Genomic DNA, 15782 nt, shown 5'->3' on the forward strand with positions numbered 1-15782 from the left:
CATTTCCTGCCCCGTGCCTTCCAGTCATCACTGTCTTTTACTTTTCCACTCCCTCTCTCCTGCTCTGAACTTCTTCCCAGTCAACCGCAGGTTTCTAATTAGAAACTGCAACTTTTACTCACTGATTCCTGGTAAATGGACGTCACCCATTAGGGCATGATTTATAGCCCTTCCTTAATTACTGCAGAGCTGAAGAGCTGCTTTCTCCAATCCTAGACCACCTTGGATGTCGGTATTGCCATGTTAAGAGTAGGAAGGGAGTTTCATGATTTAGATCCAGTAACGCTGAAGGAGCGGAGAGGTAGTTCCAACTCAGAATGGCACATGACTTGCAAGGGTGTTTGTGGGTGGCAGTTTTCCAATCTATCCACTGCCATTTTCCATTCAGACAATACCAATGTCTTACTGAACTGAGTCTGGCAGATTAGCATTTTTGTATTTTATTTGTAATCAGCATTTCGATTTCTTTTGACGAATTGACACAAAAGAAAGAACTCTCAATTTCCTGACTGGGAATTTTATCCAGAAATAGTCGATGCAAGCTCTGAATCGTAACCCCGGAAAAAGGAGTGATCTTGACAATAACTCAGCATGTTGACTTGTACACCCTCTTCTGCTATAGCTTATATCCCATATATCAATCTTAAAGATTTTTTATTTTCTTAATAAATGCTAAAACGTATCGAATATTTTCTTGAAGCTTGAGATCAGAAGACATGTAAATTGGGGAATTAGATTCTATTAGATACCCTGCAGCGTGTAAACAGCCCATTCAGCCCAACAAGTCCACACCAACGTTCCGAAGATTAACCTATTACATAAAACGAATTAAATGATAGAAAAATGCAATCGATACTAGAAATCAAAGGCAAACACAGAAACATCGCCAAAGAAGTAAAAGATCTGCCATCATCTGCAGAGAATGAAACAAATTTAATGTTTCGAGGTCAGTTGTACTTTCATTCAAAACAGTTCTGAAGGGAGTCAAATCACACTTGAAACGTTAATGTAGTGGGCCAAATGTTCCTATTTATAATTATGACTTACATGGAAAAAAAATCAAATCAACGGCAACAGATTTGGAGTTGATTCATGAGTTTCTAAAACTCAGCAAATCAAATTGACCACGAGATTTTCATATAGATAGAGGAGCAAAATAGCAATCTGTTAGTTTCAGATGTAGACATGAATTTGAAGTGCCACTTCTGTTGACCTCACACACACTCGGTAGAAAAGAAAAGCATCAAATCTAAATTAGTTTGAAACAAAATAACAAAGATGTAAATAACACCTAATTCACGGAAAGAGTTGAAATGAATTTGAGTGATTATGATGCAATTGGGAAGAGACTGCTGATGCTTGATTTGAATTAATTTATTATTATCATATCTACTAAAGTAATGCAAAAATTTGGTTTTGCATGCAATGGAGGCAGATCACAACATACGACTCACATAGTGTGATTGAAAAGAACGAGGAATCATTGTTACAGCTGCAAAGGTAAGGCAGAAAAAGCAAGATCTACGTTTGATATTGTTAATTGACTAACAGTTCCTGGATTTTTCAAACTAATGCTGATTGCAGAGCACGTAAACAGACATCAATACATCTGAATGAATCATTGATGAGGCAAATTGAAACGCTTGAACCAACTTTTTGATGTCTTCTTCTTAATAATGTTCCAGATGTTCAAATACATAGTAGCCATAGTTCCAAAACCATTGAAAAATAAATGGATAAAGGAACATGCATAAATACTAATACATTAATTAATCGGTTAACCAAAAAAAATGAATGAATACATATATATATTTATGTAATAGGTAGATAAATTAAGAGATAGATAAGTAGATACATGCATACATACATACGTAGATAGATTATAAAGCACTGCCTGACAACACTTGGAGTCCTCAAGTTGTGTTCAGAGACGCAAACTGTGGATTATTATCACATCTAAAACCTCTACAACTTCAGAAGATTTCAATCGTTCGAATAGTAAACATCAGAGCTCAAAGTTAATGAGTACAAGAGCCTGCCCAGGATCCTTTCTTATTCTCGTTTGAGAGATACCATGATGAACTGTGCCTCTTTGATGAAAGAGAAAAGGCATCGGGAAATGTCTCTATTTTGTTATCCATGAAAGGTTTCACCATGTAAAATTAGTGATAGTAGTGAAAGGACACATGAGCAGCTTTTTCATCTCTTCTCTAAATTTGGTCTGGGAAACCACATAAATGAAGACATTATTGCAGGAACTAAGTATCTGTAGCATGTTGGTCGTTTCTTGAAGAATAATATCAGGGTTACTGGAATCCAAGCCGTTGAAGTAACCTTCACCTACCAATTGCACGTAAAGGTAACGTCCAACATAAGTGGACCAAAGGAGGAGGAAACTGATCGAGATGGCAAAGAGCAAGACAATGGATCTTTTGCGATTGGCCATCTCAGGGTCTGCACGGTCACCTTCACCCCAAAGTCTTTTGCGGGCTCTGCTAGCTTCTAAGATGTGTATTACAGTTAATGTGTTGAGAAGCAGAATGAGAAGAAAAGGGAGAAGTGGTGTTAAAATCTGATCTAGCTTGTCGTAGACCTTCCAGAAGGGCGAAGTATAATAGATTGGTTTAATGTCACAGAACCAGGGCACCCCGTCCACAATGTACAGCGGCTGAGAGACTAAGTAGAAAGGGACATTCTTGACACAGCTCAGAGAACAAATCGTTCCTATTACCAGAGTTGCAGTTTTCTTGGTGCAGTATCTGATCTTCAGCTTCTGATAGCTGATTGCCACAAAACGGTCAATGGTGAACGCCACTGTCAGCCAGACAGAGCCATCTCGTGTAGCATAGACCATCACACTGGTGACTGTACACGCAGGGGTCGTGGACAGGATACTGTTTCTGAAGTAGATGCCACCAATACGGTTTAGCACACAGCCAGCCATAATGACAAGGAAGTCCGCTATTGTGATTGCCACGAGGTAAAATGTGATGCAGAGAGACAGCCCACATTTTCTTTGACACAGGACCACCATCGCCAACAAGTTTGCTATAAGGATAGTAGAGATAGATATATGACAGAATGAATCCCAATCACCAGTTAATTAACCTATCTATTTCGTGACTGAAAACCTCAGCTCACCATCTTCGTACATCCTTTTATTACATCATGAGTCCTACTACTACAAAGTTGTTGATTTTATTCAACATTCAGTCATGAATTAATCATTTGTACTTACGTTCTTCAGTCCAGTCGGGTAGAGTGCAAATTCAGTTCTCTTTCCACTGAGTCAAATCATTGTGAAGCTCACCAGTTTAATCAAACACAAAATATTTTTGTCTTATCCAAATCTTTATTAATAATATCATCCATCTTTTCAAGACAATATGTTTGTTTCCTGTCTGGCAGTGCCGGATTTTAATAACCCCAAGCTTTAAATTTTCAGTTACAGCCAGAAGTAGGATCACTCCTCACACCGTAAAAGTTCAATTTATCTGCAATTCGACAATATCGCGTTTCATACCTCTCAATCAACCTATCAGTGGTTATATGTTTATCTATATACGTAGCAATCTCTGGAAACCGTCTTCAATGTCGCCCCTCATTGTTTATCTTTCTCTTTTTTTCTTGAAGTTGTTCATTATCATCTAACCTATTGTCCACAGTTGCACCAGCATGTGTCCCTTATTCCTTTTCTCTCCAAATCATGGCTTGCTCGGCTATTTCAAACATCAGTTTATCATCAACCAGATTTCTGCCTGTCTGCTGCCACATATGGACAAGACTCGGTAACAATAGTAACTTTTGCTCTTTCAAGGCGCATGACTGAAGATGGTATTTGGTACACACCACATTAATTTCATTGGCATCATTAGATATTTCTTTTTTTTAATGCCACATTCCTTTACGAAATGCAAATATGGGCAAATATCTCCTAATGACATAAATAGATTCCATAACAAATTAAAATCTCTTACGAACACTCATAATTTGCATACAAATCCCAAAACACTTTCTGACATAATATTGATGACACTACAAATCAGAAACGTATTAGTTTGTAATCCATCCTGCAATAAAAATTACTGTGATCATTAAATGTAGGTTTAATTTGAGCTCGTCCACTACAACAATTTCGTTCTAATAATGCATTTTGATTCGTGATTTACGAACCTAAGATAGAAATTTCTCCAGAAAACACGAAAAGCACCTCGTATGTTACCACATTGGAATTTAACTTGACTTTTAACAACTTTGCAGTTTAATATTCATGCAAAAACATGTATTACAACGTAAATTTCACTAACATAGCAAATGGAATTTCTAGAAATTGCTTATGAAACATTAATTAATATCATGCACTGTTGCACAATGAAATTACAATTTCTATGCATATTCAGCATAAAGCTTTGTAACATATAATGCACCTATGCATACTATAGGCAGGTACTAGCTCCTAACATTCAAAGAGCGCTGAAAGTTACACAATAATGTAACCCACCACAAAAGATAACATAGAACACATTCGGTGATTTACAGACATAAACGATAACTTATCTGTGATTGAAGGCTTACCAAGGGCACCAATCACAGTGAGAAGGGGATAACAAATGGCAAAGAAAGGGGCAATGACTGGCTCATGCATCGTCTTTCAGAAGTTAAGGACGTTCCCGAATCTGTAGTTGCAGTTTCTGCCAATTTCAAATCTTGCCTCATTTATTTTGAGCATGAGTCTCCAAAGGGACAATTCGTGAACAACAAGCAGTTTAGCTACATTTCAATGAACAACCTAATTAACTGAAGTTTCCATGTCTTCCATTTGCAACATCGAAAATGTTGATGACCTCATTCACTTTTTGCCAAACGACTGAATTGAACTCTGCCATTCCGCTTTGCCATTTACAATTATTTTGAAAGTTCCACTGATTGAATATGCTAAGTCGTGATTGTATCGATATTGGAAAATTGCGTCTTCCCTCATTGCCATTTCTCAAATATGATGTGAATTTGCTTGCCATATTAGTTTACACATTATATTGACTGCGAAACATTTTAATTTTTCATGCTGTAATCCAACCCCAACTCCGCACCAAATACCATAAACAAGACTGCCACTGTCGGCCCATTGTACCAGCTTGTTCCTGCCCCACAGAACTAATTTCCTCCTACCTTGACTCCATCCTCTCTCGCATGTTTGGACCCTGACTACCTGCATCCATGATTCATTTGATGCCCTTGGCCATTTTGTCACGTCCTATTTCCCAGTCATAGCTGCCTTTTGTTCACGTTGTTCTTCCCCTCTACACCTTCATTTCCCCACCAGGATGGACTGAGAGCTTCCAGATTCTTAGTGCTCGAGAGGAATAAACAATCCCCATTCACCAGAACTCCCCTTCTATTGACAGAGCGTTCTCTCTTATTAACATGGATTTCTTCTTTCATAACTGTGGATTCCAGGCTACTATGTTTAACGGGGCCGTCAAAAGCACACCCCTTGTTCTCAATTTTCATCCCATAAGTGTCTTCATTCAACGAATTATTCTCCGTGATTACAGATAACTGCAACAGAACACTCAGAAAAACGCATCATTCGTTCAATTCCCCCCTCTGCATTTCGCCGGGGCACCTGAGACCACTCCTTGACCAATAACACCAACCCCACATCCCATGTAAGAGCAAAAATTGCTGCAACTACCCCCTCACCTCCTCCCTGTTCCACACGCAATGGTTGAAGCATAATTTCAACTGTAATTGCTCCAATCTATTGTATTTTCTATATCAAGTATAGCCTATCCTACATTGGAGAAAGCAAATTAAGACTTGGTCTGATACTTGATACTTGGTCTGTATCAATAATAGCCTATCCTACACTGGAGAAAGTAAATTAAGACTTGGCCAGATTGGGAAAGAGCAGATAATTCTTCCCCTAAAGGACTTTACTAAACTAGATGTGTCTTTTTTATTATTTAATTAACAAAAAGTAGTGCTTATTTGGCTATCATTAGACTAATCTTTGTTTATCCCCGAATTCAATGTTTTGCCATTTGCTATTTTAACCCACCCTGCTGAAATGTTACTAATCCAGTGTCATATCACTACCTCAGCATCCTTTGCTAAATTGCACGATATTTTGTGGTGCAATTCAAGAACTGCACTAAGTATATAAACATGCCTCATTGAGTACATAAAGGAGTAACATTTCCATGTTCTGCAGTCATTTCATTTCCTGGCACTTCAGTCACACCTGAAAGTGTCAGTTTTAGTCAGGGATTTCATAGATCCCGTGTAGTGTGAAAAGATGGTAGTAGGCCCAACAAATCCATAGCGACACTGCGAAGAGTAACTCACCCAGGCACATTCCCCTACTCTGTATTTCCCCTGACTAGTGCACCGAATCTGCACACCACTGACCACTATGGTCTCATTCATCTCAACTGAACATCTTTGGACTGTGGGAGTAAACCGGTGCACCTGGACGAAACCCACACAGATACGGGGAGAACGTGAATATTCCACACAGGCAGTAGCTCGATGGTATAATCAAACCCGTGCAACCGTATCACTCACCACTTAGGCAATGAGTCGCTGTACTGTGTTTACACTTTTTCTAACTACCCACATGTTTCTTGTGATCTCGTGAAACAATAACTGGATGAATAGTTTGCTGTGAAACTGGTAAGTAATATAGTTATCATTACAAAACACGATCACAGAATTTTCATTTAATACGATTATAAATGACCTTCAGAAAATATTTACTACACTACTCCAGCCTTCAGTAAGGCAGCAGATTTGATGCGAATATTGATTTCTTTAAGAGCAAAGGACTTCTCTTTTTCATCCACATTCTATTTCGTTCAAAGAGTAGTCAACCGACTTCTGCAGTGACAATTGTGAAATAATATCGGTCCACATCTTGCAAACCTCCTTACGTTGCACATTTAAGACATTCCCTCGAAGTGATCCGAAAGTCAATATGGACCTCAGTCTCGTTTGAAGAGATTATATTTCCAACAACGTCATGTCCGTGCTGCATTGGCTATCGGCATTGTATTGTTTTGTAAGTGGTTGAATTATTGATTTTATATCTTTAAAGTGAGATTTGAAACTTCCACATTATAATTCACGTGAACAAAATAAATTTCAGGTGAGCCACCCGGATCGAGAACAAACAGCATAAAGAAGGAGAGAACAATGAAGTTATTTGAAAATGTTATTTATTTCTCATAGTTTCATGGAAGAATTGACGGTGACATTAGAACTGAATATCAGTTTTCTCGACTCCGCTCTGAACCTTTTCTTGATTATCAATTAGACACTATTGCAGGAGCTGTGTACTGGGAAGATATTCATCTTCTCTGAAAGGATTTACTGCGGTCATTGAAATCCAGACCATTTATGTTGAGTTCATCTGGAATATGTACGTACCGATTATTTCCAGCAAAACTGATCTACGGAGTGAGGAAGCTTAGAGAGATAACGAAGTACAGAAAAATTGATAACTTGTGGTTGCACAGCTCCGGGTCTTTGTGGTTATCATTTCAGAAACATCTCCTTCGGGCTTGGCTGACTGCAATGATATGTTTGACGATCACATCATTGGAGGACAGAATGAGAAGGAATGACAGAAATGGTGTAGAAATGTGGTCCAGTTGTGGTCGCCCTGCCAGGCACGTGACGTGTAAAAACTAGACCCGATACCAGAGAATCAGGCATGATATTCAGGATGTTTAAGAGTCTGGAATTGTGTTAGAAATGAACTTCCTTGATGCTGCTCAGTTGACTAACTATTCATTTGGCTAGCAGTGCAGTTTTCACCGTGCAGTATCCGGTCTTCAGTTTCTGGCAGCAAATATCCACATAACGTTCAACAGTGAAGGCCACCATCAGCCACATAGAACAATTACAATTACAAGAACATTGCAAGAACATGAAGCTACAGCTAAAATACCGAGTAAATTGTTCTGCTGGAGTGAGCGGCACTTAAGCAAAATGGTTCATTCACCTGGTGGGAAGCCATAGTAAAGAAAATGGCTTCCACAGGTTCATTCAATTAGTGATTTCCATTCCTCTCACCTGGTGTGTCAGATTTCAACCATGGAGTTTCTGTGATACAGCGGGTGTCCTCACTCGCACAGACAGAGGGAGAAAATGCCACTTTAAGCTGCAACCACACTGGCTATGGTTATTACTTACTCTGGTACCTTCAGAACCCAGCCAGACTGCCGGAGTTCACTGTCCATTCGTGCTGAAGTGAAGGTGGATTTCGCTCAGATCTGGTTTTCTGATGCTGTCCAACAGTTGTACTAGTCGTGCTAATTAACTCTCTCTGAGCTTTTGGCACCGGACACTACCGTCAATTAATGAGCAATGCGTCTTACAGTGAAGCGTCTGAGCAAGAGCCACGTGTAATAACTGCTGCAGGTTTCTGGGTCACAGCTGCTGCCTGTTGAGAGCTGTTCATAAGAACGTGTCAGATACTGGCACTTCAGAACATTGATATGAAGGAAAACTTCCGGAGGACAATCACATAAACAGCATTTAACATGCTGCACAACAAATCCCGATTCAAGTATTTGTACTGGCCGTGTGAATGCCGAATTTGTTGTTGGTTATTTGGGACTCTGTGGGAATTAACCACTTCTGTTCATTGAGTAAATAAAATCTGCAACTGATATGTCACTAATCCGGACCATATACACTGTGTTGAAAATAAATAGATCAAATAATTTTCGATTTGAATTCCGGGAGTACAGTACAGAGGGCAACCCAAGAAATCCCTAAAAGTTACATTAGCCTGATTGATCACTTCCTTACATTAAACATTAACACTTTAAAAACTAAGAAGCCACAATACAACAAAGTAAATAGGGGGTGGGGGGGGGGGGGGTTATATTCGGGATATTATAAGAATTTAATGAACCGTGATGTTCATGTGTAATGGCCCCGGCCAAATCCCTCCCGGGATTTCAAGGGAGCCCATATTCTAACTTTTCTAGTTATTTTGAGCAGATGTACAAATGGATATTCCAGGAGTGACGCAGGTGATCAAAATCCCTCGGGTTTTAAACAGAACAGAATTTATTTATGAAACACAAACAAAAGAGAACCGAATGATTTAAACTCTCCGAAATCTCAGCAGACAATGCCAACTTAATCATCCTGTTACAAATGCAGTCGCCACAAACACCCTCTTGGGAAAACAGTAAAATAAGACATAGATTCTTACAAGAGAGGGAGAACGCACAGATATTTATCATGAAACTTTGATGTATTGTTGCTGTTCCTTTGGATTCCCCGGTTTAAACTGACCAGCAGCTCTGAACAGCCAGACTGCTGAAACCAGTAAAGCAGAGGTGAGAGAACTGGCTATATCCTTTCATTGTACAAATACTTGTTTTAACAAAAAACTTGAAAGTCTTTTATCTCAGTCAGTATTTGTTAGATATAACCAAATTGGCCCTAGATCCCATACAAAACAAACAAACCGGAATCGAAATGTTTTTTGAACCCTGTAATAATAAAAAAATGACAACCTAACCTTGAGAAAGGAGCAGCATCCACAAATGGTAATAATCCGAGAGGAAAAACACATTTTGTCTTGTTTTCTTAATATTGACTGAATGTAAAAGTCAAACTGAAAAAAAAGCATTCGTGCTTTAAAACATGAGAAGTGCTTTTGGAAATGAGAACTCAGCAGGACGTGAATAAAAAGCATTTATTTTGAGATTTTGTTAACCCATACTGCAGTGCAATCGTGTTGCAGTTACATATTCATTCACGACTGGAAAACAGTGTCAGTTTCGATATTTCAGGAAGTTGTTTTGTTACAAAGGTTTTTGTTCGTAAATTATTAAAAATCATTTAATAACAAATGTGCATCATGTACAGAATGTATTTGATATAAATGGAGCAGAAGAAGCTTCCCCCATGCTGCACCTGTCACTCTCTGATTGTTAAATATTTGCATACATTTCAAATCAATGCTTTTTAAAAGATAATTTTGGAATTCCTAGTCTTCTCAGTAGTTTGCACACAATTACCATCTACCCGATTCCACTCACCTTGCCCTATTACAGGAGTGTTTTTGTACGAGACTTCCTCTGGTTTCTGTCACAGTGTCTCTGAGCACGCAGTAATACACTGCGCTGTCAGACAGACGTAGCTCGTCGATGGTGAAATTCCCCTCACGTTTTGAAATATCCAACGATACGGAAAACCGAGTCCCCACACCTTTGGTTCTGAAAACATAACCGGATTGAAGGATGTAGATCAAGAATGTTGCAGATTCACCCGTGCCTTGACGGTACAGCTGTATGGAATATGAATTAGCTGCTTTGATTGAATAACTGAAGTTAATGGTTACCGATTCTCGTTCAAACTGTTTTGTTGTAGTTGGCTCCTGCGAGACCGAATCTGCAGAATTAACACCTGCAGAAATTTCAAAATAAAAGTGAGTTCAGTTTTGAATTATATTTTTATTCCAATGTGTCACAGAGATAACAGAACATATTGCAAGTACAATGAAAACACTGTTACATGGGAGGTCACCGTGTATATATCAAGGAGAAGTCAACATTTTTTGCAACTTGGTGAACTTACCAGTGCAGAGAACTGCCGCTATAGTCAATATATAAAATGTAACTGCAGACATGTTTGCAGAGTAGTTGGTGGGTTTGAACAGAAGGAATTGAAACTCAAACGTTTAGGTTAAGGTCGAGGTTTCACAGACGAAGCTGAAGCCGAGTCCTTTCAACTTATATTTGATGTTGAGTTATATCCTGCCTCAGTGCTAATTGGTTTATTCCTGGTGATCACCAGGTGACACCCAATCTGTTTTTCAATGCAGTCTCCTACGTCACAGATCTTTCTGCAAGAACGCAGTATCTGAGCTGAAGGAAGCCACTTGGCTCTTCAAGCATGGTCCTCATTGCTGATCTGCCTCACATAAAATTTTCTGCATTATTCACGAATCCGTTTGTTTGCAGTACTCCCTGTGAGTGTAAAGTAAACTGATGAACAGAGCAAGTATTCGCTTGGTGCACAAAATTTTCAATTCATTTCTAACACTCTGACAGGTTTAACTTCTGATTAGTTTTGATGAGGGGTAATACTGAATGATGTTATGTTATCTGTGCTAGGGTCTTCCCTGAAAATATCTGGCCATTGATCATGAAAAATGCCCGCAGCTGGGAATATTTTATGTAAAATGGCGCATATTCTGAACCTCAGAATAAGCTTCTGCTCGAAATCTAGTCTTTGCTATGTCAAGGTAGATATTTCTAAAAACACATCAAAAGGATGGGAATGAAAATAGCGAAAATAGCGAAATTGATATAGAGGATAATCCATGATAATATGGCACAACGGACTCAAACAGATGCGTGGCCTACTCCGAGTCTCTTTGATACCGAATGTATTACCAATGCACAATACAGATCAAATGTCTAATTCAAAGAAAGGGGCGAGAGTGTTTTGCTTGTTTTAGTTACGCCTGATTGCACCTTTGTATCAGTGTGGACCTGCTTGTACGAGAATTGATTGTCAGAGATAAGAGCACGATCCAATCTCAAAGGAATTGTAATGGAAAATTACCAAATTTAACATTTACTACGAAATCTGAAATGTTTTCCGAAATTCAAAACTTTTCTGGCACTTTGCAACTTTGCTGAATGCTGCAGTCCAGAGACAGCTTGTCTCTGTGGAACTTTGTAAACATTGAAACTGGCCTTGTGACCAGTCAATTTCAGATTTGAGCTAAGGGAAACATAAGAACAGTATGTCCACGACAAAGGAATGAAAAAATAACAATTTGAGTTTTTTCCAGTCTTTGTCCTTGAGACCGTGATAAAATATGATAAGAAGAATTTCTGAATTATGCTCAAGTGCCCTTGCATGAGACATTTTTGCCATGTGTATTAGTCCCTCTACATGCAGAGGTTAAAATTATTAAAGTCCTTTTTATTGCTCTTGCGAACTGTTGAGTCGAGTCAATTTAATTTCCACGACAGTAAACTTGGGGGCTCGTCACTGGACGCTGCGACTGGGTGGGATTCTGAAGATTCCCAGGAGGTGTAGGTGCCAGCAGCTTGAAGGTCTTTCACTTCATCTCGAGCGCTAAAATGGTCCCTTTACGTGAGAGGACTGGGAATCTATGGATCGCCCCAGCGCCTGAGTTCGAATCGAATATGGTCAGGGTAAGAGTCGCGGCCTAAGTAATCCATCACAGAGACGCATTCAAAGTGAATAAATAAAGCAAGAAAAGGTTTCAGTGAACTCTCGCCATGGTATTTGAGCAAAACCGCAACGGAAGGGGATTGCCCGCTCTAGAATGTTAAGATACAGTGAGTTTATGGGTGGTTTTTGACTTGGAACAAACACTGCCTGAGTTGGACTCGCAAAGACGTACGGGGTACTTGGTTTCTTGGTTTACAAAAACCAAGACTTTGAGGTGGACGCGCCCAATGCAAGAGGAGACCTTTAGAGGTCAAAAGTAAGCAAAAGGGAAATGATAACGGTACAGAGAGAGAGAGAGAGAGAGAGACCTGAAAACTTTTCGAGTGACGCGGAAAATGGGCTCTGGCAAGAGCAAATAAAAAGAGGGTCCACAGAGGACATGTAATGGCCAACCAAAACTACAGTAGAGGCTAAATAATTTCGGTCCAGCGTCTTTAAAGCAGTTAGAATTGTGAATTAAGGAAGGTGGTTTCTGGAGGGTGGAAGTTTTAGTAAAAGACAGTTAGACATTTTGAGGTCGAAGTTGGAGGAGAGAGAGAAGGTGAAATGGAAGGGAAAAATAGAAGTTGTGATTTGGAGTGCTTGTAACGTGTGGAAGGCTGAGGCTGATATCAGACAAAGGATCAAGTAAAAGATAGATCAATTACGTGTACAAACATCAGCACACATGCAGACGCGTGGAAAACAACCAATTGAAGCTGTACAGTGTCTGATGTCTGTTTCAGAACCTGACCTTTATGACTGCCCTCTGAGACTTACAGCCCTCCTCCAAGGTTCGCCTGGCGAAGGTTCCCAGTCGGCAGCTGACACCTCAGGGTCTGCTGAATCACCGGTAGCATCTCGTACCCGCAACAGATTAAAGCAAGAAGCCCAAGAGAAGTAATAAATGGCCAGCCGCAAACGTCCATGCCAGAGCAGCCAACCCACAAGTAGAAAAGAACAACGATTTTAATGCTTTTGTTCCAGCACTGGCCACCGGCTGTAGGGAATCATTCCCAGTGCGAATGGACACGACCAAAATAGCAATGTGTTGACAACGAGAAGATGAAACATCTTCTCGTTTCTTATGCGCCTCACTGAAGTCCATAATGCCCATAGTGGACTGAGACCACCTGAAGACATAACGGTGGCATAAATCACGCTGTATGAGGCACATCTGATGAACAGCTTCATCAATGGAATGAAGGATGAAATAGCGAAAAAGATAAAAGACACATGTATTACTTGGGTCACGGGAAAGCTAAATTTGATAGAACAATATGCGATACATGCTGAAGGATGAGCGGAAATTGAAGATGGAAGAAGCACATAAAGCTCAGCTTACTATGATGCAGATGGTAGCCCAGACGTTGGATGGAGGTGCTGCAGAATAAAGAGAACAGAGGAGGCATTGGCAGCGGTAGATCTCGTGGCAACTATGTTTGCAGAGCAGTGGACCACTGGGCGAGGCAGTGCCCGCAAAATCAGTCCCAATCGGCCCAGGAGGCTGGGCAGCAGAATGAGAGACAGGGGAAGGCTGAGGTGGAGGTGGGCAGCCCACAAGGTACAGGTAACCCTCTTTCCCTTGGCAATGAAGACTCGCTTGTGCTAATCTCTTCTACTAACCTTACGGGCACTGAAAAAAGTCCCAACCCCATATTGAGCGCTTAGATTGCAGAGCATGGACCATATATTCAGTGCAATGATGATGCATATAAGTCAATGCCTACCTCGATGTTATATGTGGAAAGTACACCAGTTACCTGTTTTGGAGATACAAGGGCATCCCTGAAATGTTTTGTAGTGACAATGGGACACCAACTGTCAATAATGCCTTACAGCAGATAAGCCATTATTTGTGACTAATCATGAGACAACACTGTGCCTACCAGCCAGCGAGCGGTGGGGCAGTGGAAAGAGAAAATGCTACTTTAAAAAATAAATTGACACAATATTGTGAGGAACCATAGGTGACATAGAAAAAGAAACTTCCGATTGTGCTTATGTATATAAGATCCAGGAGGAAAGGAAGAGCTAATCTTAGTCCATTTGAGATTTTGTTTGATAGACCGCCCAATACAGGAATTGACCCAAGACATAAGTTAAGACAGATAACAAGTCACTTTGAGGAATGAACGTTGTGTTACTGTATGAACTCGTTACACTTTTGTCTGAAATGAAGAATCAAATGAAAGCAGCACTACCCCAACCAGCAAAAGGGAAGCTGCACGATCTAGAAAATGGAGACTGTATGGTAGTGAAAGACTTCAGGAGGAAAAACTGGAAAGCGAAGTGGTGGCTGGGACCGTTTCAAATGCTGAAGTCTGCAGTCGAGGGACAGCTTGTCTGTGCAGAAGTTTGTAAACATTCAAACTGGCCTTGTGAGCAGTCAATTTCAGATTTGAGCTAAGGAAAATATAAGAACAGCATGTCCACAACAAAGGAATGACAAAATAACAAGTTGAATTTTCCCAGTCTTTGTCCTTGAGACCGTAATAAGAATGTTATAAGAAGAGTTTCTGAATTATGCTCAAGTGCTCTTTCACAAAGCAATTTTTCAAAGTGCTTTGGTCCCTCTGCATGCAGAGGTTAAAAATACTGAAGTTTTTTTTTCTCTTGCTAATAGTTGAGTCGAGTCAATTTAACTTCCACGACAGGAATCATTTTCCTTTCTTCATCCACGTTAGTGGAAAACCGATCTCAGAAGTCTGAACACTCATCAACATGTTCTTTTACGAATCTCCTCAGTAAATATTTCGTACCTTATCTGGCATATTGAACGTGCCTGAAGATAGTGGGTACACTATATTTTGCCGTGCAAGTGGAATTTAATGTTACAGTATTTCCTTAGTGAATGAATATGTTGCAGACTTCAATCTTTCCCATTCGTTCCTGTATGAAATAGGTAGAATGCATCAACAGTATACGAATAAATATGATCAGTGAAACGCAAAATGGAGTTTTTTGTTCTGACTCACTGGATTGCACAACAATTACTGTTGGTAACGAAGCCAGCGTGTATATCGTATTGGTTTGGTTGTATACATCACACTTCTATTTTTACGCTTCAGGCATTTCACCAGTGACTCAACCCAGATTAGAGACAGTTTTCGCTTCCTCAGAGATTAAGAGGAGTTTCTTCGCTTGGCAACTGACTGGTATCAACGATTTTACGTCATCTGCGGACCAATCACTATTACTTGAGGAGTCTATCCTCTATATGGTTTTCTTCTGGTTCCTCTTATTTTGTGCTGTCTCCCATTTCGAGTGAAGTGGAGAAAGGTGAAGACAGGTAAATGGTAAATGGGAGAAATGAATTTGGTTGTTGTCAGGCAGCAGTGGAAGTGTTAGGGAGGGGCTGGGAAGGGAGACGGGTGGACGAGAGGCAAGGTATTTACAATTGGATAAGTCAATTTGAGTCTTCTGGACTCTAAACTGCATGGCGGAAGATGACGTGTTGTTCCTCTAATTTGTTCTGTCGTTTGTTTTGGTTGTGGAGGAGGTCAAGGAAGGTCATGTCATGTCAGACAGAGACTGGTTGGGGGACTTGTAATGGGTGGTGACTG

The 15782-nt window shown here is 40.0% G+C and overlaps 1 protein-coding gene across 1 annotated transcript; it reads right to left on the reverse strand.

Annotated features, from left to right (window-relative positions):
• Nucleotides 1–2149: 2149 nt before the first annotated feature.
• On the reverse strand, nucleotides 2150–3034 carry LOC132808254 (probable G-protein coupled receptor 139). The gene has a single exon (XM_060822072.1). The coding sequence runs from the start codon at nucleotides 3032–3034 to the stop codon at nucleotides 2150–2152; it is 885 nt and encodes a 294-aa protein (XP_060678055.1).
• Between the last annotated feature and the right edge of the window lie 12748 nt (nucleotides 3035–15782).

This window comes from Hemiscyllium ocellatum (assembly GCF_020745735.1).
Source record: "Hemiscyllium ocellatum isolate sHemOce1 chromosome 27 unlocalized genomic scaffold, sHemOce1.pat.X.cur. SUPER_27_unloc_4, whole genome shotgun sequence".
Taxonomy (NCBI): Eukaryota; Metazoa; Chordata; class Chondrichthyes; order Orectolobiformes; family Hemiscylliidae; genus Hemiscyllium; species Hemiscyllium ocellatum.

Bases quoted from the DNA above. Each gene is read 5' to 3' on its own strand.
- LOC132808254 (XM_060822072.1), bottom strand. From the start codon at position 3,034: ATGGTGGTCCTGTGTCAAAGAAAATGTGGGCTGTCTCTCTGCATCACA.